At 43.7% G+C, this 24,734-nt stretch overlaps 2 protein-coding genes across 2 annotated transcripts in view; both read left to right on the top strand.

Annotated features, from left to right (window-relative positions):
* The window catches only part of LOC147973286 (uncharacterized), a 70,049-nt gene extending 54,266 nt beyond the window's left edge, over positions 1 to 15,783 (top strand). The window contains exons 2-3 of the mRNA XM_087524626.1: positions 13,941 to 14,977; positions 15,767 to 15,783. Of these exons, the coding sequence (XP_087380752.1) occupies positions 13,941 to 14,977; positions 15,767 to 15,783 (1,054 nt within the window). The remainder of the gene's footprint in view (positions 1 to 13,940; positions 14,978 to 15,766) is intronic.
* A 4,028-nt stretch (positions 15,784 to 19,811) lies between these two features.
* On the top strand, positions 19,812 to 24,506 carry LOC125511013 (uncharacterized). The gene is made up of 2 exons (XM_048676298.2): positions 19,812 to 20,530; positions 23,972 to 24,506. The coding sequence occupies exons 1-2, from the start codon at positions 20,025 to 20,027 to the stop codon at positions 24,381 to 24,383; spliced, it is 918 nt and encodes a 305-aa protein (XP_048532255.1). The 5' UTR covers positions 19,812 to 20,024; the 3' UTR covers positions 24,384 to 24,506.
* Positions 24,507 to 24,734: the final 228 nt, after the last annotated feature.

Genomic DNA, 24,734 nt, shown 5'->3' with positions numbered 1-24,734 from the left:
AGGAAAGGGGGGGCGCCGCCCCCCTCCCCTAGTCCAATTCGGACCAGGGAGGAGGTGGCGCGCGGCCCACCTCTGGCAGCCCCTCTCTCTCTCCACTAAGGCCCATATGGCCCATTACTTCTCCCGGGGGGGTTCCAGTAACCCTCCGGCTCTCCGGTTTTCTCCGAAATCACCCGGAACACTTCCGGTGTCCGAATATAGCCGTCCAATATATCAATCTTTATGTCTCGGCCATTTCGAGACTCCTCGTCATGTCCGTGATCACATCCGGGACTCCGAACTAACTTCGGTACATCAAAATGCATAAACTCATAATAACTGTCATCGTAATGTTAAGCGTGCGGACCCTACGGTTCGAGAACAATGCAGACATGACTGAGACAAATCTCCGGTCAATAACCAATAGCGGGACCTGGATGCCCATATTGGCTCCTACATATTCTACGAAGATCTTTATCGGTCAGACCGCATAACAACATACGTTGTTCCCTTTGTCATCGGTATGTTACTTGCCCGAGATTCGATCGTCGGTATCCAATACCTAGTTCAATCTCGTTACCGGCAAGTCTCTTTACTCGTTCCGTAATACATCATCTCGCAACTAACTCATTAGTTGCAATGCTTGCAAGGCTTATGTGATGTGTATTACCGAGAGGGCCCAGAGATACCTCTCCGACAATCGGAGTGACAAATCCTAATCTTGAAATACGCCAACCCAACATCTACCTTTGGAGACACCTGTAGAGCTCCTTTATAATCACCCATTTACGTTGTGACGTTTGGTAGCACACAAAGTGTTCCTCCGGCAAATGGGAGTTGCATAATCTCATAGTCATAGGAACATGTATAAGTCATGAAGAAAGCAATAGCAACATACTAAACGATCGGGTGCTAAGCTAATGGAATGGGTCATGTCAATCAGATCATTCAACTAATGATGTGACCTCGTTAATCAAATAACAACTCTTTGTTCATGGTTAGGAAACATAACCATCTTTGATTAACGAGCTAGTCGAGTAGAGGCATACTAGTGACACTCTGTTTGTCTATGTATTCACACATGTATTATGTTTCCGGTTAATACAATTCTAGCATGAATAATAAACATTTATCATGATATAAGGAAATAAATAATAACTTTATTATTGCCTCTAGGGCATATTTCCTTCAAGGTATGGGCTGTATGAGTATACCGTTATGTCATTTGGTCTGACTAACGCACCTGCCTATTTTATGAACATGATGAACAAAGTGTTTATGGAGTTCTTGGATAAGTTCGTCGTGGTGTTCACTGATGATATTCTAGTTTACTCAAAGAATGAAGAGGAGCATAAGGAACATTTGTGTTTGGTTCTTGGAAAGCTCAGGGAACATCAAATATATGCCAAGTTTAGCAAATGTGAGTTTTGGTTGGAGGAAGTAGGATTCGTCGGACACGTTATATCCGGAGAAGGAATAGCAGTTGATCCCACTAAAGTTGATATCGTGACCAAGTGGGAGGCACCAACAACAGTTGGAGGGATCCGGAGTTTCCTTGGACTCGCAGGATACTACCAGAGATTTATTGAGAATTTCTCCAAAATTGCAAAACCTATGACGGAGTTGTTAAAGAAGAATACCAAGTTCATATGGACTGAGGAGTGTGAGGCTAGTTTCCAGGAGTTGAAGAAACGCTTGGTTACTTCACCAGTGTTGATTTTGCCAGACCAGACCAAGGATTATGAGGTGTATTGCGACGCTTCACGACAAGGACTTGGAGCAGTGCTTATGCAGGAAGGGAGAGTTGTTTCATATGCCTCACGACAACTGAAACCCCACGAATTGAATTATGCCACGCATGATTTGGAGTTAGCAGCCGTAGTGCATGCATTGAAAACATGTAGACATTTCCTCATTGGAAATCATTGTGAGTTGTACACGGATCACAAGAGTTTGAAATACATTTTCACACAGAAGGAGTTAAACCTCAGACAAAGGAGATGGTTGGAGCTCATCAAGGATTATGATATGAGATTGCATTACCATCCCGGAAAGGCTAATGTAGTAGCTAACGCGTTGAGCCATAAGAGCCATGTCAATACACTAATGACGGGAGAAATACCAAAGGTATTAGCCGAGGATCTTTTGTGAGCTATGTTTGGAAATAGTTCCGAGAGGCTATGTAGCAGCATTGGAGATTCAGTCAACTTTGATCGATAGCATCAGAGAAGCTCAGAAGACTGACAAGGAGATTACCTCTATAAAGGAAAAAATGAGCGAAGGAAAGGCTAAAGGATTTCGTGAGGATGAGCACAACACCCTATGGTTTGAAGACCATGTTTATGTGCCCAATGACCCGGAGATCAGGAAATTGATTCTGCAAGAGGCACACGATTCACCATATTTGATTCACCCAGGAAATACCAAGATGTATTTGGATTTGAAGGATACCTTCTGGTGGACCGGAATGAAGAAAGATATTGCGGAGTATGTAGCGGTTTGTGACGTATGTCAGAGAGTAAAGGCAGAGCATCAGAAGCCAGCAGGATTGCTACAGCCATTGCCGATACCCGAATGGAAGTGGGATAAGTTAGGCATGGATTTTATCACGGGATTACCCAGGACTCGTTCAGGCTATGACTCGATTTGGGTTGTAGTTGATCGGTTGACGAAAGTAGCTCATTTCATCCCGGTAAAGACCACTTACACCAGTACTAAGTTGGCAAAGATATACATGACCAGGATTGTATGCTTACATGGAGTTCTGAGGAGTATAGTATGAGATAGAGGAACCCAGTTTACCTCAAAGTTCTGAAATCAGTTGCACGAAACTTTGGGTACCAGGCTAGAGTTCAGCACAGCTTTTCATCCACAGACAGATGGATAGACCAAGAGAGTCAATCAGATTTTGGAGGACATGCTGAGAGCTTGTGCGCTAGATTATGGATCTAGTTGGGACGACAATTTGCCATATGCAGAATTCTCTTACAATAGCAGCTATCAATCCAGTTTAAAGATGGCCCCTTTCGAAGCCTTGTATGGAAGAAGGTGCAGGACCCCATTGTCGTGGGATGAAGTTGGAGACCGCCAGTTGTTTGGACCTGATTTGATTAAGGAGTCTGAACAGAAGGTGAAATTGATTCGCGATAGGCTCAAGGTAGCCAATTCAGGAAGAAGAGTTATGCAGATTCAAAACACATGGAGACAGTTTAGGAAGTCGGAGACCGAGTTTATCTTCGAGTATCCCCACTTCGGGGAATAAAGCGCTTTGGTGTTAAGGGAAAGTTAGCGCCACGATTTGTAGGACCATACCGAGTATTGGAACGTATGGGAGAAGTGGCCTACAAGTTGGAATTGCCCGAAGGATTGTCAGGAGTTCATGATGTGTTCCACGTTTCTTAGCTGAAGAAGTGCCACGCGGAGATGGATGACATACCCTTGAGAGACACAGTACCATTGGAAGCAATTCAGTTGGATAACAATTTGACCTGTGAGGAGAAACCAGTTAAGATTCTCGAGTTTGCCAGCCGAGTCACCCGCAGCAAGGTTATAAAGTTTTGTAAGGTTCAGTGGAGCCACCACACGAAGGATGAAGCCACCTGGGAGCGAGACGAAGATTTGCTCAAGGACCACCCTCACCTATTTTCTAGCCAACCTGAATCTCGAGGGCGAGATTCATCTTAAGGGGGGTAGGTTTGTAACATCCCAAATTTTCAATTTGGAATGTTATACATTAGATCATCATTGCATATCATAATTTATTTGCTTTTGGTTTTGATCCTAGAAATTCTACGCAACTCAAGGACCCACGGAGAGAGTTGGGGATTTCGTTATTTTCATATTTGAGTTTTCTCAAATTTTGAGAATAGGATCATTTGATTTTAATTATTTTATCATCAATTATTTCTATTACAAAAATATGAGAGAGGGAATAAAATGACTTTCCCAAAATAAAGAAATATTGAGGATTTAATAATAAAATCAAATAAGGTTTTATTTCGGAGTTTTTCGGTATTTTTTTGAATTTAGGAAAAATGTGCGTTTTTCAAAATTGTATTTAGGCCCCAAATAAATGTTCACCTTGTGCAGCTTGATTTTAGAAGCCGGGGAAAATTTATTTCGGGATTTTTGAAGTCCATTTAGTATTTCTTTTATTTATTTTTCTGCGCGGAATAATTTAAAAAAAACGCAACCGACCTACGGGCCGTGTCCGACCCGGACACTAGGCCCGTCCAGGCTTTATAAGCCGGGAGCCAAACCCTAGCACGCCGCCCCGCCGCCCTAGCGCCGCCGCCGCCCCGCGCCGACGACCGCCGCCGCCACCGGAGCCTCGCCGGAGTTGCCGGGTAGTTTTTTTAGACGCCGTTTTTTCCGAAAAACCGTTCGGTTTTTCAGACGGTTTTGTTCAGTTTTTTTAGTTTCGGTTTTTTTAAATAGATCGGTTTTTCTGATTTATTTAAATAGCGAGCGTTCGTTCGTTCGTTCGATCTAGCGAACGTTCGTCGTTTTTTTTCTTTTCTCGGATTAAATCCGCGATTTTTCTGATCGCGATTCCTGATCCGATTTTCGTTTTAGTATAACTTTTCGCTCGTTTATCGGAATCAGGCGATTCAAGCGCCTGGAGTTTCGTCTCGAAACCCTCTATCCGTTTAACCAACTTAAACAAGTTTTTGCCACTGTAAAAATTGCCCTAGATCCAGAATAGAAAATGAAGCTTGTTTCTTTTGCCGTTTGACTTTCGTTGCTTCGTTTGATTTGATTCTTTTTGCAAACCGGAGTTCTTAAGTTGAACTTTCTGGTTAGATCTCTTATTTGAGTTTTACCTGTGCATTAGTTGAATACTTATTGTATGCTTGTTTGTTTGTTTGCGATAGAATACCCGGAATGCGCCGCCTGTTACTTCGAATCTCTAGGTTTCGCGGATCATCAGCAAGGCAAGTAACACTTTGATCATATCTCCTACTACCCAGTTTTATTGCATTAGATCAATCCTCAAATATTGCATGATTAGGATCTAATTAAATTGTGGGATGGGAAGTAGTTGAGGTAGTACCTATTACCTGTTGTATTATCAAACCTTTGGGAGTTACTTCTACGTTTGCCTATTATGCCATGCTATGCTAGTAGACGTGGATTGGGTGAGTGATATCCATGACAGATGTGAGTTTGTTAATTAATGGTTTATCTAAGGTGGCAACTTAAATACACATCTGGGTGGATTGAGGTACTGGGTATTCTAGGATTGCCTGTTTTTCTTTATGGACCGCCACCCAGGCCCAAAGGGATCATGAGATTTTTCATACTAGAAACTTCCGTGTGCAGCCACAAGCTATTTTGGGCTCTAGCATAGTTGATTAAGTCGTGCGAACTCTTACAGGGTAGACTAGCAGATGTAGGGGAAAGTAGGTGTAACGGTCTATCCATCGTAAGGTGCTAGCGCTTCTGAAAGACTATATCTCGGTCATCCGTCTTCTCAAACACTATGTAGTGCGAGAAACCAAACGGAGGCGATCGAGTTTTATGGGTAAAAGTGCGCAAACCTCTGCAGAGTGTATAAATTAATCATGGTTAGTCGTGTCCCCGGTTATGGACATCTTGAGTATCTAGTACTTGGATTATCATGTGAATCTCAACATGTTACTCTAAAATTTAATTTTGATGGGTTTTGTTTAAAGATGATGCTTAATTGGGATTGAGAATGCTGTCAACCATTCTCAATGTTTAACAACTACCATGATATTTAAATAAAATTTATTCCTTTGCAGTAGGGAAAAATTAGCTTTACGCAAAACTATAACCATAGAGCTTTCCACCAGCCAAATATGCATATAGTATAGCTATTTCATTCCATTACTCTCTATGTGTTACTTTGCCAGCATATTCCATGTGCTGGCCCGTTTCAGGCTGCAACGTTAATGTTGCAGACTTTTCAGACGACGATTAAGGAGGTTTAGGTCGTGGTTCTATACTCAGTGATGCCGTTGGAGTTGATGGACTCACTTATCTTCCAAGCCTTCCGCTGTTATCGTTATTAGATGGCCTTAAGCCATATTTATTGTAATAAGTTCTCTATTGAGACACTCTATGTAATAAGAGTGTGATTGCTACTCTGTTATAAATCCTTCAAGTATTGTGTGGTGTCGGCATTACTGATCCAGGGATGACACCTGAGCACAGAGATCAGACTGTTTGAGGTCTGGTCGCTACATGAAGAAATGAAACGTATAACTGAGGATATTCCAAAATTTGCCCTTGATAAAGTTCTTCGTTTTGATCTAGAGAATATTTATATGTATTGTGCGGTGAATTGCATTGAAAATCCTTATATTGCCAATTACATAAAGAAAAGAAAACAAATAGAAGATGAAGAGAATACTAACGAAAGGGAAGAGACTTCCCAATATCCTCCTATTATTTCTTATGATGAATCAGGTAACGAGGAGGAGCCTCCTATTCAACCAATCTCATTAATAAGGAGCTCCAAAAAGAGAATTGAACCCACGCATGATGTGGTGAAGAAGAAGAAAAGAAAAAGGAAGACAGGTAAAAAGATATCTCTCCCAAATAATGTTGCTCCTATCAATATTGTGCCTCATGAAAATATAATTGTGGAAGATAATGATACTTCTTATGATCTTGAAAATCTTTTTGGCACTTGCTTGGAAGAATATAATAATTGATATACTATTGGTGCTATCCATGCTATTAATGATGAGAGTGATTATGCTTATGATACGAAAAGGCCCAAGCTTGGGGAAGCTATGCTTGATGAGGATGACATATTTGAGAATATATTTACTGCAATTAATGTTTGTCCCAAGCTTGGGGATGCTACGCTTAATGAAGATTATATTTTAGTCTACCAAATTTTGATATGAAAAGTGATTATGATGAGAACAAAGTTGCTACTTATGATGATTATTGTGATGAAACTTATGCTATAAAAAGTAGTGATGATTATATTTATAAAACTTGTCATGATTATGATTACCCTTTTTCTGAACATTACTCTTTTAATGTGGAAACAATTTATAATATTCAAATCTCTTATGATACTCCCACTATTATCCATGAGAAGAATTTTGCTTATGTGGAGAGTAGTAAAATTTCTATGCTTGTAGATCATGAAAAGAATGCTTTAGGTGCTGGTTATATTGTTGAATTCATTCATGATGCTGCTGAAAATTATTATGAGGGATGAATATATGCTTGTAGGAATTGCAATAATATCAAGTTTCCTCTCTATGTGCTTAAAGCTTTGAAGTTATGCTTGTTTTACCTTCCTATGCAAGTTGATTCTTGTTCCCACAAGTTGTTTGCTCACAAAATCCCTATGCATAGGAAGTATGTTAGACTAAAATTTGCTAGTCATATTCTTTATGATGCTCTCTTTATGTTTCAATTCTTATCTTTTTTGTGAGCATCATTGAAATCATCATGACTAGCTAGGGGCGTTAAACGATAGTGCTTGTTGGGAGGCAACCCAAGTTTATTTTTGTTCCTTGATTTTTGTTCCTGTTTAGTAACAAATAATTCATCTAGCCTCTGTTTAGATGTGGTTTTATGTGTTTAATTAGTGTTTGTGCCAAGTAGAACCTTTGGGAAGACTTTGTGAAAGTCTTGTTGATCATGCTGTCAAAAACAGAAACTTTAGCGCTCACGAGAATTGCTGCCATTTTTATTTGGAGAGTGATATTTAGTTAATTATTTTTGCAGATGATTAATAGATAAATTCCTCAGGTCCAGCAATTTATTTGAGAATTTTATGAGTTCCAGAAGTATATGTTTGATCTAGATTACTACAGACTGTTCTATTTTTGACAGATTCTGTTTTCATTGTACTTATTTTAATGAATCTATGGCCCGTAAAATAGTTTATAAACCATAGAGAAGTTGGAATACAGTAGGTTTAACACCAATATAAATAAATAATTAGTTCATTACAGTACCTTGAAGTGATGATTTACTTTCTTATACTAACGGAGCTTATGAGTCCTTGTTGAGTTTTGTGTGGATGAAGCTTTTGAGATTTAGGGAGACCGAGATATGAGAGGAATTAAGGAGACACAAAAGCTCAAGCTTGGGGATGCCCAAGGCACCCCAAGATAATATTTCAAGAAGTCTCAAGCGTCTAAGCTTGGGAATGCCCCGGTTGGCATCCCACCTTTCTTCGTCAACAACTATCGGTTAGTATCGGTTGATCCTAAGTTTTTGCTTCTTCACATGATGTTTGCCATTCTTAGATGTCATTTTATTTTGTTTTTCTTGCTGTTTGAATAGAATATCAAGATCTGAAATTATTAAATGTTAGAGAGTCTTCACATTGTTGCATAATTATTCGACTACTCATTGATCTTCACTTAAATCTTTCGGAGTAGTTTGTCATTTGCTCTAGTGCTTCACTTATATCTTTTAGAGCATGGTGATAGTTTTATTTTTGAAGAAATATATGAACTCTCATGCTTCACTTAGATTATTTTGAGAGTCTTAAATAGCATGGTAATTTGCTTAAAATCCTAATATGCTAGGTATTCAAGAATAATAAAATTCTCTTACGAGTGTTGAATACTATGAGAAGTTTGATACTTGATAATTGTTTTGGGATATGGAGATGGTGATATTAGGGTCATGCTAGTTGAATAGTTGTGAATTTGAGAAATAGTTGTGTTGAAGTTTTTGATTCCCGTAGCATGCACGTATGGTGAACCGTTATGTGACGAAGTCGGAGCATGATTTATTTATTGATTGTCTTCCTTATGAGTGGCGGTCGGGGACAAGCGATGGTCTTTTCCTACCAATCTGTCCCCCTAGGAGCATGTGTGTAGTACTTTGTTTCGATAACTTGTAGATTTTTGCAATAAGTATATGAGTTCTTTATGACTAATATTGAGTCCATGGATTATACGCACTCTCACCCTTCCACCTTTGCTAGCCTCTCTAATACCGCGCACCTTTCGTCGGTATCATACACCCACCATATACCTTCCTCAAAACAGCCACCATACCTACCTATTATGGCATTTCCATAGCCATTCCGAGATATATTGACATGCAACTTTCCACCGTTCCGTTATTATGAGACACTCCATCATTGTCATATTGCTTAGCATGATCATGTAGTTGACATCGTATTTGTGGCAAAGCCATCGTTCGTAATTCTTTCATACATGTCACTCATGAGTCATTGCACATCCCGGTACACCGCCGGAGGCATTCATATAGAGTCATATCTTGTTCTAAGTATCGAGTTGTAATTCTTGAGTTCTAAGTAAATAAAAGTGTGATGATCAACATTATTAGAGCATTGTCCCAGTGAGGAAAGGATGATGGAGACTATGATTTCCCCACAAGTCGGGATGAGACTCCGGACGAAAAATAAATAAAAGAGACCAAAGAAGCCCCAAAAAAGAGGCCATAAAAGGAGAAAAGGCCCAAATAAAAAAACTAGAAAATGAGAGAAAAAGAGAGAAGGGACAATGCTACTATCCTTTTACCACACTTGTGCTTCAAGGTAGCACCTTGATCTTCATGATAGAGAGTCTCCTATGTTGTCACTTTCATATACTAGTGGGAATCTTACATTATAGAACTTGGCTTGTATATTCCAACGATGGGCTTCCTCAAAATGCCCTAGGTCTTTATGAGCAAGCAAGTTGGATGCACACACACTTAGTTTCTTTTTGAGCTTTCATACATTTATAGCTCTAGTGCATCCGTTGCATGGCAATCCCTACTCACTCACATTGATATCTATTGATGGGCATCTCCATAGCCCATTGATACGCCTAGTTGATGTGAGACTATCTTCTCACTTTTTGTCTTCTCCACAACCACCATTCTATTCCACCTATAGTGCTATGTCCATGGCTCACGCTCATGTATTGCGTGAAGATTGAAAAAGTTTGAGAACATCAAAAGTATGAAACAATTGCTTGGCTTGTCATCGGGGTTGTGCATGATTTAAATATTTTGTGTGGTGAAGATGGAGCATAGCCAGACTATATGATTTTGTAGGGATAACTTTCTTTGGCCATGTTATATTGAGAAGACATGATTGCTTAGTTAGTATGCTTGAAGTATTATTATTTTTATGTCAAAATGAACTTTTGTCTTGAATCTTATGGATCTGAATATTCATATCACAATTAAGAAGAATTACATTGAAATTATGCCAACTAGCATTCCACATCAAAAATTATCTTTTTTATCATTTACCTACTCGAGGACGAGCAGGAATTAAGCTTGGGGATGCTTGATACGTCTCCAACGTATCTATAATTTTTGATTGCTCCATGCTATATTATCTACTGTTTTGGGCAATATTGGGCTTTATTATCCACTTTTATATTACTTTTGGGACTAACCTATTAACCGGAGGCCCAGCCCAGATTTATTGTTTTATGCCTATTTCAGTGTTTTGAAGAAAAGGAATATCAGACGGAGTCGAAACGGAACAAAATCAACTGGAGAAGTTATTTTTGGAAGGAAACACACCTGATGGACTTGGACCCCACGCTAGAAGATACGAGAGCTTCCCACGAGGGTGGGGGGCGCGCCCACCCCCCTAGGGCGCGCCCCCTGCCTCGTGGGGCCCTCGTGGCTCCCCTGACGTACCTCCTGCGCCTATATATCTCCATATACCCTAAAACTTCCAGAATGCAACATAGATCGGGAGTTCTGCCGCCAGAAGCCTCCGTAGCCACCAAAACCCAATCTAGACCCGTTCCGGCACCCTGCTGGAGGGGGCAATCCTTCTCCGGTGGCCATCTTCATCATCCCGGTGCTCTCCATGACGAGGAGCGAGTAGTTCTCCCTCGGGGCTGAGGGTATGTACCAGTAGCTATGTGTTTGATCTCTCTCTCTCTCTCTCTCTCGTGTTTTTGATTTGGCACGATCTTGATGTATCGCGAGATTTGCTATTATGGTTGGATCCTATGATGCTTCTTCCCCCCTCTACTCTCTTGTAATGAATTGAGTTTCCTCTTTGAAGTTATCTTATCAGATTGAGTTTTCAAAGATTTGAGAACACTTGATGTATGTCTTACCGTGGATATCTGTGGTGACAATGGGATATCACATGATTCACTTGATGTATGTTTTGGTGACCAACTTGCGGGTTCCGCCCATGAACCTATGCATAGGGGTTGGCACACGTTTTCGTCGTGATTCTCCGGTAGAAACTTTGGGGCACTCTTTGAGGTTCTATGTGTTGGTTGAATAGATGCATATCGTATAATCATGCCCACGGATACTTGAGGTGACAATGGAGTATCTAGGTGACATTAGGGTTTTGGTTGATTTGTGTCTTAAGGTGTTATTCTGGTACGAACTCTAGGGCTGTTTGTGACACTTATAGGAATAGCCCAACGGATTGATTGGAAAGAATAACTTTGAGGTGGTTTCGTACCCTACCATAATCTCTTCGTTCGTTCTCCGCTATTAGTGACTTTGGAGTGACTCTTTGTTGCATGTTGAGGGATAGTTATGTGATCCAATTATGTTAGTATTGTTGAGGGAACTTACACTAGCGAAAGTATGAACCCTAGGCCTTGTTTACCATCATTGCAATACCGTTTACGCTCACTTTTATCACTTGCTACCTTGCTGTTTTTATAATTTCAGATTACAAATACCTTTATCTACTATCCATATACCACTTGTATCACCATCTCTTCGCCGAACTAGTGCACCTATACAATTTACCATTGTATTGGGTGTGTTGGGACACAAGAGACTCTTTGTTATTTGGTTGCAGGGTTGCTTGAGAGAGACCATCTTCATCCTACGCCTCTTACGGATTGATAAACCTTAGGTCATCCACTTGAGGGAAATTTGCTACTGTCCTACAAACCTCTGCACTTGGAGGCCCAACAACGTCTACAAGAAGAAGATTGTAGTAGACATCACCCCCCCCCCCCCCGGCGTGTATCGCCATTTCAGTTTTGAAAAAATCAAAAGAAAATGATAAAAACTTCAGAAAATAAAATGCTTCGAGAGGTAGTTATATTACTACACCTACTAGTTATGAAAAATTGAAAACTTAAATTTGTACACCTACTAGTTATGAAAATTTGAAAACTTAAATTTGGACATGTTTTGCAAAAAGTGTAGGGAAAATGTAAAACGGTTATAAGTTTTGCATACAATGTTGGAAAACGTATAATATATCAAAAAATTCAGCACGAAAATCCGCATCCGATTTTGATAGCCTACGACATGTTTGCAATTTTTTAGAATCCTCAAATTCCAAAAGGAAAAAAAGATATGCTCAAATTTCAGTTTTTTTAATTTTGGTCAAACTACTTATTCAAGAAGTGTTAATGTTACTACATAATTATTCAAGAATATTAGTGTTACTAAATAATTATTTCATTTTTTGAATTTTGGTCAAATCTGGTCAAACTATGGTCAAACTGTGGTCAAACTATGGTCAAACTTATTCAAGAAATATTAGTGTTACTGAATAATAACTGTTTTTTAGAATAATAGTTTCAAACTCAAATGGTGAAACGAGTGACCTAATGCTCAAGCTAAACTGCTGAGGGTTGATAGGGTTGACAGCTTACATTTTTCAGGAAAACAACAAGTGCAGACTTGGAAAGTAGGGGGAATAGAACTCCGAAGTTAAGCGTGCTCAGGCTGGGGGAGTGAGAGGATGCGTGACCGATCGGGAAGTTAGACGATTTGGAATGAGTGATCCATACTTGAGCAGTTAAGAGGGGTGATTAGAGACTAAATCATCAAATAATTCAATTCAGGAAATTGAAAATCAAAAAAATCCCAAAAGTTTCAAAAAAAATCAAAAAAAAACCTTTAGTACCGGTTGGTAACACCACGGCGCGAGCTCACGCCACGTGGTGGGCCTTTAGTGGCGGTTCGTGCCGAACCGGTACTAAAGGGGGGGGGCCTTTAGTGCCCACACTTTAGTGCCGGTTACAGAACCGGCACTAAAGGCCCTTACGAACCGGTTTTAAAGCTCCGCTTTCTACTAGTGAGAGGACATAGAAGCTCAAGAATTCCTCTCCTCTAAGCAACACATGTTGGAAGAAATCAAGGAAAACTTGCACAATGCGCAACATAGAATGAAGCACTATGCTGATATGAAAAGAGTGGAAAGAACATTTGAAGTGGGAGACCTGGTCTATCTGAAAATGGCACCATATATGTTAGCTGCATTTGGGTTCAGAGGAGCTCTCAAACTACAAAACAAGTTCTATGGGCCGTTCATGATCAGTCAGAAAATTGGCAAATATGCTTACAAGTTGCAATTTTCTGAGGAAGTAAAAATACATCCAGTTTTCCATGTGAGCCAACTCAAGAAGCATATTGGACCAAAATCAATTCCCAGCCCTTATCTCCCAATGGTCAATGAAGATGGCACTATAAAAATTGGGCCAGCTGAAGTTTTGCAAGTTAGGCAAGTGCCTGGACACAACATTCCAGTGGTTCAATGGTTAATTCAGTGGCAAAACTTATATTCAGCAAAAGCAACATGGGAAGATGCAGATTTCATCAAATATGCATTTCTGGAGTTCTCCAAGGAGACCACTCAAGCTTGGCGTGCCGCAGAGCGAACAACGTGAGGACACGTTGTGTCTCAAGGAGGGAGCAATGTCAGGCCCTGATATGTACCCGTCATAGTTCAGTAAGTCACTAGGATGATTCAGTTATCCAACGGCTAGGATCAAATCCGTGACGATAGGATCATCTAGACCGTTGAGCGTTATTACCGTTGTAACAGTAGTAACAGAGAGTTACTGTTCTTTCCGTTCGGGTTAAAACCCTTCCCTATAACTAGCCGGGTTGTGGCTGGATGGAATATGCATTTTCTAATGAATTCTTCTATCGCCGTCATGGCTAATACACTGGAACCCTAGCGTTCCTCTTACTCACACGAGATCCGTCCAATTTTCCTTTACAAATTCATAGATAGATCCCAAATTACTGTCTGGGTCCTAACACTACGTCCGGGCAATCGACAAGGACCTCGTCCTCTTCCACGTCTCCATCCCGAGCCGGACTCGGCACCGCATCGTCCCGCCGGATCTGTTCGTCTACACGGCCGCCGGTCCTTCCCCGTCGGTGCAGCAGCTCCCTCTGTACACCAAGGACAGGAGGCGGCGGTTCCTGATGAGTAACTTCACCACAGGCATCCTGCGGCGGCATGACGACCACTACATCGTTGCGGACCTCATCCTCTACAGGGAAAAAGAGGACACCGGCAGTTATTCCATGCGTGCCGAGCTCTGCGCCTTCAACTCCAAGTCACGAAAGTGGAGGGTCTTCCTCAAGGATGCCCCGCGGCCGCAGGACCAGAGCAACGGCGGCCGGCTCCCCACGCTCCGGGCAACCAACCATGTGCTCGCTTCAGAGGGCCGTTTCCTGTGCTGGGTTGACTACTTCAGCGGCGTCGTGCTGGCCGACTTCTCCGGCACGCGCCCGACCCCGGCGCTCCACTTCGTGCCTTTCCCCGGAGAAGAGGAGTACAGCCCGGAGGTACGGGCGGATAAGTGCTTCGGGGAGAGACACCGAAGCGTGTCCATCAGCCAAGGCAAGATGCGCCTCGTCCACATCGACAATGACCTGCACATCGGCTGGCAACGAGGGCAGCAGCCTCGCCAAAAAATCACCATTTGGACCTTGAACATGATGGATGGTGGTATTGGTGACTCCTCCGGGTTCAAGTGGGAGCCACATCGTGTGATCGACCTGGATCGTCTTTGGGTGAGTAATCCTGGTATACCTCGGTATCTTCCCGAGTACCCAATCCTCAGCGCCCATGACGCGGACGCTCTGTGCTGCCTGTTAAGGAAGCAGGCATTTCATGGCGAGGCCTCCATGATCATGGTTGACATGAACCATGCATCTCTGCGGTCATGTACTCCATATATCAATCGGCGGTCTGTGGATGTGAAAGACCACAAATGCGAGTTTTTCAATATGCCCCTGCTTCCAACCGTCTTCTCCAAATACTACCACTACCTTGAAAGGCCATCAGGTAATTAAGCTCTCTTAGTATGCACTTACTTATACACTGTATTACCAAAACGGCTTGCACCCCGCTTACATACTGTATTACGCAGCAATGCAGCATGATTGCCTTTGCTTAGGTTTCTATTGGATATGGATGTATTTATTTTTTTGCCTTATTTATCCTACCTATATGATGCAGTACATATTCTATCTCGTTGGTTATATGATTTTGAAGGGTATCTAGTGCACGTACACTTCCTGCTCTTTGTTTTTGTTTTTTTGTAGCGTCCCTTCCCCCACTAATCAGCAAATTGTCCTAGACCCGTGACGCTCTATTGCCGATACTTTGACTTTGGACAAAAGTTATATGCAGACTAAAAACACCCGGAAGGAGTACATTTAGCCAATATACACGAAAATTTGCACGGCACGCGGGTGCGGAAGCACGCACCCGTCCAGCCCTGGCCGCCCGTCCGATTGTGTAGCGATTCGTGAAGTAGTTGGATCCCGCGTGAGAACACACGAGGGCATAATAAAATTTTCTACAACTGGTTGCAGAATAGCTATATATGCATCCATAACATGTTAATTGCTTGTCCCACAGTCAATAGATAAGCATCCTTTGGATGGGTATACCATCTAGGAGGTCACTAGTAAGCGTGCACGTGCAGCGCACGAATGAGCGTAAAAGTAAACTTTCTTGTACATCTTAGTCATGAAACAATTATTTAAATAAACACAGTTGTTAACTGGTTCATACCTAGATGCATCTTCTTAACTCATCTTTTTAGATTGATTTTGCAATGTTGTGCAGGATATAACGAAATATGAACGAATATGCATGGGAAGTGCATGGATGAACCCGGATACATATGAACCCTTTTTGAAAAACACATTTTGAAATGTCAAAATATTCAGAAAAAGGTGCGTGTGGACATCTTCATATTCTATGTGTGTGCAGCAAGTTTGACGGGAAGACAATTTTTTGTGGCTTTTGCAAAAAAGACAAAACATTGTGTCGCAAAACGCTATTTAGAAGCACTAAAATTTGTCTTTTTTGCTGGGATAAAATAAAAGTCTTTTTTTATAAAACTTTGTCCCGCGGACATATTTTTGCGAACATGTATGCACACAATTTTGTTTTAAATTTTTTGACATTACAAAATGTGTTTAAAGTACATTTTTGAAAAGCGGGTTCATATTTACCCATTTTCAAGATGTGCCGATTCGAATGTGCACAAGCTATACAATGGTAAAATAATATATAGTGATGTCAAAAGTTGGTTATAAAACCTGTCAAAAGTTGGTGATGTCAAAAACTGTCAAAAGAAGATCTTCATCAGGTGTTGGACTTATAAAAATATAGTGATGTCAAGAGTTGGAATGTCATAAACACTCATATGTCGAAATGAAACCTCCATGCTCGATCCTTATATACAAGAAAAATAGTAATTATATATTTTACAATGTTACTGCAAGAGAAAATCAACCATTTGCATGCATTAGCCAGGTTGAGACAAAGCACCTTCAGGCAAGGGTAGTTATCACTTCTCCACTTTCTCTTTACAGCAAGGTGTTTTTTCACATAAACAAAATATATATTTTGTTAGGGAAAAACTTCTTTTGCAACATTGAGTTCTAACATGCAACCATCAAGGAAAGCAAATCGACATGGGAGATGAACCCATGACATGGTTGTTCATAAGTACATCTATATACATCCATACCTACGACGAGTAATTCAGAACGGAGGGAGTAGGTAACTTGTACTATGGTGTCATTGTGGAGGTACCAGTTCAGTGGGAGATAGTGCAGATGCATTACATGGATGTACATCATGCTATAAGATGAAAACTTCCTAAGATTCACATATAAAAATGAAAATGTGGAAACCATAGAGCATTTTCATTTCATAGCAGGAGCCTAGCTATTTTCCTGCTTGGTATTGAAACTAAACATTTTCATTTTGTCAAATGTATTGTTCTGTTATTCACTCATGGGGCCCTGGTGTATGATAATTTATTCAATACTTCATTATCTGTAGCTGGATTAACTTCAGTTCAACAGCTATGGTACTCAAACCTCATATTCCACGGCAGGACTTTAAATTACAGAACACAAAGAATTATAGTGGACAACAACTATGTTAGTATGGAAGAACAAATACCAGTAAATGAGAACATACCGTATCTTGTTATTATACAGTAATGACAATACCGTATCAACAACTCAGAGCACCGCTTCTTTTCAAATATGTTCATACGGGAAGGGGTGAGAAAGAAAATGCCATATCTTGCAACTAAAAAGAAGACTGGAAATTAGGTGAAAAATAAGAAAACAAGTTGCATGCAGCCAAAAAATCACATTTTCTATATCATCTGATTTCACACCCGATGCTAGCTGCAGAGCAACCCTGACTTCTCCTTCCATCTCTGCGTCAATGTGAATACGTTGGAGAGCATGACGTAGTTGGCCTCATGAGCAAGGTACTCTATAAATCTCAGTTTTGGCTGCCCAAATATAATCTGAACCTTGGTTTTATTAGACAAAGTTGAAAATATGTACACGGGCAGTGAAAGCATTTACAAAGTATTGCCTTCAAATAAAAATGCAGATAATACAAATGCACTTCACCATTAGCAATACTCCACTCTATAGTTGTGCAACTGAAACCTGACGTTTGTACCTAAAATGCACTTCACCATTGACTTCTCGACAGCACTGCTCCGCAGTCAGGCTGACTTCGTTCCTCAGCACCGCGCTCATGACGTAGCAACAACTACAAAATACAGTAGTGAAGTAGCAGCAGTCGGATGCGCACCTGTGTTCGTGTGCTTCACGCTGAGCTGGCCTGCGCACGACACACATGCTGTCGCCAAGTTTGCCGCCCGTGCGCGCTGGCCACCGCCCGCACACCGCCACCACTCGTCGGGCAGCTGCTGCTCCGCAAGGCACCCTGGCCATGTTGGCCGCGCGTGTCGCCACGACGCGCTGGTTCGCGTGTTGGCCGCTGTCGCCGGCACCGATGTCCGCCGCCGGTCTCTGGTTGAGCGCGCTGTCAGTTACCGCTGCCATGCGCCTGCGCAGGTGATGCGCCAAGCCCGGCCTCCTGGCCATACATATACGCGTTCCCGCCATCGCCCCAGCATCCCACCCGTTGCCCGTTGCGTCGCGCGAGGCATGCCCAGGACCCGTTGCCTTCATGGCCATGCCATGCCCGCAGTCCGCGGAGCCCGAGTTCCACCGTGAACCGCCTCAACCACCCTCATAAAAGGCCTGCCTCCCCGCGATGCCACACGCGCCGCCCGGCCCCGCAGGACGGAGCACGCCGCCGTCGCCTGCCATCGTCAACAACCATTAGTCGCCCGCCGTCGCCGCTCGGACGTTTATGAATAACACTAACACCGTCGTCGCTGGTTGACAAGGGCCACGCCGTCGCAGGCCGAGCTCCATGCGCTCCGGTTCATCACCAACACCGTGGCTCCACTCCCGCCCCCCGACGGCCCTCCTGAAGAAATTCATCTCAGCGGCGGTCGAGAACGAAGACTCCTCATCCTCTGGGTTGTTTCCTTGCTTGATGGCCGCTAGTTTCTTTTCCTTGTTTGTTGCCTAACGTGCGTGATTGTAGGGGTGGAGGACTCGGGCGTGGAGTTTGTTACGCGGTGGATTGAGTGGAGAGGTGAGCGCTAATCACGGAAGAGAGGTTGCGGACGCGGGGTGAAGTACGGTCAGTCAAGGTAAATTGCTAAATGCACATAGTAAACGGATTAGATCAAGGCTAGCGGTTGGATTAAGTTTAATGACCCGAATCCTGCGGTGGTAATGGGTTTATGTATATTTATGAGGTGCGTTTAAAGAAGCTTATGCTTGATTGTTTATTAGTAGTAGAGATAGAGAAGAGATGCTGCTGGGTGAAAGGAGAACCTTTTCCCCTCGTGGAGCTTTGTTTGATTTCTTCCAGTATTTTGCTCTGCAAAAAAAAAAAAAACTATCCGTGGTAGAGCTTGTGGTTGATGTCAGCTGGTTGCATAAAAATCAAAAAATCATCCCGGAGACCCACAAGCTCTACCACGGGAGTGTGGTTGTCCCAGGATTAGAATGATGTTTGCTTTCAAAAAAAAAATTATTAGCTCTCTCTTAGGTCATCGACAGGCTTGCTGTTTAGCCGATTTCGTGGTTTGGATGGATAGTTGGGGATAGCTTGACTGGGTCCATATTCAAATCATGCATTCGTTTATTTCTTTCGTCTTGATGGTGGTAGCTTGTTTTAGGGAAGACATTATGGCTTCTGTTAATGGAAATCGGAAAGGAAGCGCTTCTTCTTGGAAAAATAATCTAGGAGGTCATTACCATCGGTACAATATCACCTTTGAGATTGAAGTTTTTATCGCGAGTGGCGACACCTTTGAGCTTTCAGCTTCTCCCACCTGGTTTCAGTTGTGAGCTTCCACTCATGCTTTCCTTCCTTGACTAGTGTCAGTCTCCAATTTCAATGTAAGCTCACCATGTGGTTCCTCCTGGCCGTATGCCTCGTCAACAGTGCGTCGCCGATGTGGAAGAAGAGCAGAGGCACTTTATTCCAAAGCCGCAACAATGTCCTCACCACCGAAACGACACCCCAAGAACAAACTTGACCAACCTTCCGACCAGCGGGAGCAGCATCTCCGGAGCGGCGGGCGAGGACCCGAAGCCTTGGCAATGGAACCGTGAGGAGCGAAGCAGTTTGTGCGGGAGAAGTAAAAGGCGCGAGGATCCAGAAGGACGAACCGGTCAACGCAATCCCGGACGCACGCGTGGCTTCAATCCAGCGGCAGGTTTATTTACAAGAGATTTTTTTCTTTTTAATATATTTTGTCCTCGGCTTCCGCTCGCGACCCACTTCCCAGTTCCCACTCCCACCCGGCTCTCCTCTCGTCGCGTCCTGTGGTATGGCGCCGCAGCGGCCTCGGGCGCTCCTCCGACGACCCCGCCCCTCCTCGTAACCACCGTCCGTGCCGATCCAAACCCCGCGGACCACCACGGCCTCCACGGCAAGCCTAAAAGAGCAGCCTCTCTCCTCCACCCGGACAGCCATGGCGGCCGCACTTCTCGCCGCCGCGCCCTCGCCTCTCCCGCCGGCATCCTGGAGACGGAGGCCTCTCCTCGCGGCCCCGCCGCCCGCTCTCCGCTGCCTCAGGGCTCCAGCCTCCGCTCCTCCCGGAATCTCCCCGACTCCCCGCAAGGCTCTCGCCCCCGTCGCCAGAGCCGCGCGCGCGGCGGCGCCGGCGCGAGGCGGGGCTGACGAGACGGCGGAGCGCGATTGGGGCGCGCTTGCGGGGCGGCTGGCGCTGGGCGCGCTCCTGGGGTCCGCCGCCCTGCTCGGCTGCCGCGGCGCGGCACTCGCGGCGGCCGAGGACTCCATCAAGGCCTCCGGGTTCGGGCTGCGGGTCGCGGCGTCGCTGCGGAGCGTCGGCTGGCCCGACGACGCCGTCGTGTTCACGCTGGCCACATTGCCGGTGCTCGAGCTGCGCGGAGCGATTCCGGCCGGGTATTGGATGCGCCTTCACCCCGTCCGGCTGACCGTCCTGGCAGTTTTGGGGTATATTTCTTATCTCAGTGTCAATGCTTCATTTAGTACATTTTTTAGTGTCAGTTCCTCAAGGTGTTCGACAGTTCTAAATAATGTTGAACTGGATTGACTTTGTAGCATTTTATTTTTGCTTGTTGAAATAAATCACATTTTGTACTAAACCTGAAGAATTAGAACAGCCCCAAAGAAAGGGCAACACGGTAAATCAATTTGTGTTTCTGCCCTTTGACACACAAGTTTAAATGGCAGATAAGTCGTCTGTTGCAAGACGATATCTATCCTAAGATGCAAACTAAGTGAATATTAATGTAGAGTATGAATCATTTTAATTAGTGCGTGGAACTGAGGTTGCTACTTAACTGACGGCCATCTCCAACACAACTTAGCTATTGTCTGTTTTCGCTCAGGTTATTGGTATTAGTTCTCTAGTTGTGCATTGCTAAGGTTTAGAGATAGTGACACTTTATTACCGCTTACTAGTTACTGCAGATTTGCTGTTCCTACATGGTATTAGAGCTTATTCTGAGGAGAGCACATTATGATCAAGTAGGGAGGGAACAGGCCAGTTTTGCGCTGAAAATGCCTAGCAGTTAATTGGCCAGCCGATAATTTGTCCTGACAGCTGATAAATAGGCTTGTCAGACAAATTAACTGGACCTACCAGTTAATGGCTTGAACAGCACGTTCTCGTATCGGGAGTGGTCCGAATAGCAGTTAACTGACCATATCGGCAGTTGACTGACCGATATGGAACTGTGCTCTTATCCACACCAGAGAAAACTTCTCCGGATCTTGTCTATCTTTTTGATAATCCACTTGGACGGTGGAAAAGCAGTGAAGAAATAGGTTGTGAGCGCTGTCAGCAGAGAATTGATAAGCATTAGATGCCCCTTTCTGGACATGAGTTTTCCCGTTCCATGGCTTCAACCTCCCAGCAATTCTGTCCAAAAGAGGTTGGCAGTCAATTGCTGGAGAAAAGAATCCCAGTTAAGCCCCACAAGGTCTCTGGCAAGCCTCTACGAGCAGGGAATTGAAGTGATGCAGTAGCACCTGAGCTTTAGCATCATGGTCAGACGTCTCTTCACCCTTCAGATTTTTCAGAACAGGAATGTGATTCTTCCTCCTCCAGGTCATTCGGTTTAACGCGAAAAACTTTTGTGGTTGCATCTCCAGATTTGATCCAAATAATACAAGATCTCTGACGCCATCTCACTCTGTCAAGCGCTGCAAAGCCAAGCAGCTTCAATTTCAAGAGAAACGTAGGTTTCATTCCTTAGCAAATAGCTCACGTTCCTCCTGATGAAGGTCCAGCTGGAAAATCACATCATTGGCTACCTCCTTTCTGAATCTCACTTCCTTCTTTTATCTTGTATATCACAGTTTCAGACCATGAGCAGTTCTTGACAGCTTGGTGTGCAGAATCTTTACAGCATCCTTATGCTCTTAAGCTCGTTAAGAAAAAGAATCTTATCACTGCCCTCCGGAGGCCCATACACAGCAGCAATATTGGTCAGATCAGTAGTAGTACAAGTAGGCATTCTAGTCGAAGGAAATAGCACAATCATCTCTGCTGGCAACCAGGATCCCACCTCTTGTATCAACAGCAGTTTTGAAGACGAAGTCCTCAGAAAATCTGCTTCCCAGGACCTCAGCACCATACTTTTATCAACATCAACCAATTTAGTTTCTTGAAGGCGTACAATGTTGCACTGGTTTGCTGAGAAAAATTTCTGTAGCGACCTCCTCCAAGCCAGGTTGTTCAACTCTAATGTTCAACAACGCGGTGAACAAACAAGAAGATTGTATTGAGCATCCACCAACTGGATTCAGCAACCAGAGGCGACATAACCAGCACAGCTGGAGACAGAGGGCCGCAAGGCACAATACTCCCCGCCTGGTTTTGGCAACGGCTTTAATTGCGTGGTTGATGGTTTTGCTCGAGTGGCATGCACCTCACCTTGGTTTTGCACACGGGTGGTATTTCAACTTCCTCTTCCTCTTCCCTCCTGACTCTGTCCTCCCTCCCCTCCGCCTCATCCTATCATCAGTGACCTATCCCGGAATCCAATCCTGTGTCACTCACACCTTGAATAAGTCGGCTGCATAGCACGCCTACCAGTGAGAGCTCTCCGTCGCCTCCTTCTCACCGACTTTGCCTATCACCTCTGAATAGCAGTGAGACGATTGCATCCCCTCTCCTTTTGTTTTGCTCGTTTGAGGAATTCTGGGGATCATCAATCCATTATAGATCCGTGCATTAGCGATTAATTCTTGGTTGGAAGCAATGTGCTATGGGGATTGTATGAATGCAGTACAACTTATACGGTACCACTGACTTGTTTCTTCTTTTGAATTGACATCAATAAGATAAATGCACCACACTGGTACCATTTTCAGGAGAATTGGTTGTGCAATATGGACAAGCCATAGGAGTCCCCTTCCCATGAGAGAAACTAGGACATGGTACTGATATTGGAGTACAGGTATTCAGTTTGTAAGAGGATGAGATGAACATATCGATCATCCTATCAAGCTCTTCCCTCTTAAGCTCCAACCACCCGACTCAACTGCTGCCCACCTTTCACTACTACAAAGGTCAGTGTCACCTCTATCTGAAACGTCTTTGACAACTCCCTGCAGAATTCCAATACATTTTTTTTTCAAGGATACATTCCAGCGGATGCGTCAGTATCATAGAAGAAGCAAAGCCAAAGTGACCAGTACAACACTGGAAACCAGTTACAACACCTCCAGCCAGCCGGAGGCCCAAGGTTCCCGAATCAACTACTCACTAACAGCCCACCCCACATCTAACTCCATCGGAAGAGCAGAGCTCAGTAGCTTTGCCGACTTCCAGTCCCTCTGCCTCGTCACAAACCTTCTGAAGAACCACACGCGTGGACGAAGTCACGCTGTTGAAGACTATGTCAATGAGCAAGACCGCCGTTCGAGTATCCCTGGCACTCTGCCCCTCGGTCACTTGCGAGCTCCACCAGTCAACCAAATCTGTACTTAGGTCAGGTATCTAGTCTATCTTCCCCCAAGCCGTCAGAACCGCTGCCCAAACCTCACGAGAGAAGACACATCCCAGCAGAAGAATTCCGATACATCAACATTCGGAGAAAATCTGCACTTCCATTTCTGTAGTGTGCAGAAGACAGAAGAGAGGGAGAGAGGAGGGTGTAGGCAGGAAGAAGGTGATGTGGCATCCACGTGCATAAAATCCGGATGATGTGGAAGCCAAGTGCTATTCAGCGTCGGTGTTAGTAGTTTTTGATACTGGTGATTGATATATAGGGCCGTGATGATGTTTTACTGTCATTTACAATTTGCCGACTAAAATGTAAATTGCTAGTTGTCACTCTAGTGTCAGCAACTTGTCATCTCTCTTCAGAAAATGTTTCATGCTATATATGCACAGAACTTGATATCTACTATTTGTTTCTCCAGGAACATGGTGCCTGTGCCATTCATCATCCTCTACCTGAAGAAACTCGCAACCTTCCTCTCGCAGAGAAGCGCTTGGGCGACCCGGATAATGGACCTCCTCTTCAAGCGGGCGCGACGGAAGGCTGCGCCCGTCGAGGAGTTCCAGTGGCTCGGGCTGATGCTGTTCGTCGCCGTCCCGTTCCCAGGCACCGGAGCATGGACCGGTGCCATCATCGCGTCCGTCCTGGGCATGCCGTTCTGGTCAGGCTTGTCCGCCAACTTCGTGGGAGTCGTCCTCGCAGGTTTGCTGGTAAACTTGCTCATGAACCTCGGTCTGAAGTACGCCATTGGCACCGGCGTGCTTCTCTTCATTGTATCAACTGTCATGTGGAGTGCCCTTCGGGGTGTGAAGAAGTCGTTGAATACGAAATGATGCTCTAGCTGAATGAATCCACACTGAAATTTTTTGCGGTCCGTTGAAAGGAGTTTATTTATAATAACCCTTGCGAGGCCTGTTTGATGAGTTGCAAAGACCATTTATGCTCTGCTTTCCCTCCGTGCAGTAAACTGTCAGCTCATAGTCTTTTGCTTGCAGTTATTCGTCAAAGATTATGAACAACTGAAGTAGTGAACAGATGTTGTGTTTGGCTGAATCCCTTGGGTTTGTAGCAACAGTGGATGGTTGAGATCCAAGTCGTAAGATGGTTATCAAGATGGAAGTCTGTAACTAGGATTTGATGCCACAAACTTGTCGTTGTGGTAACTACAAGATGGAAGTTTCACT

Source organism: Triticum urartu, chromosome 5A (genome assembly GCF_056163025.1).
Source record: "Triticum urartu cultivar PI428250 chromosome 5A, HENAU_Tu73, whole genome shotgun sequence".
In the NCBI taxonomy this organism is placed as follows: Eukaryota; Viridiplantae; Streptophyta; class Magnoliopsida; order Poales; family Poaceae; genus Triticum; species Triticum urartu.
Note: the sequence above shows the minus strand (reverse complement) of the source record. Positions and strands in the feature narration are given on the sequence as shown.

Coding starts and splice junctions, on each gene's coding strand:
- LOC125511013 (XM_048676298.2), top strand. CDS start 20,025: ATGGCGGCCGCACTTCTCGCCGCCGCGCCCTCGCCTCTCCCGCCGGCA. Junction 20,531..23,971: donor ACCGTCCTGGCAGTTTTGGG/GTATATTTCTTA, acceptor TTGTTTCTCCAG/GAACATGGTGCCTGTGCCAT.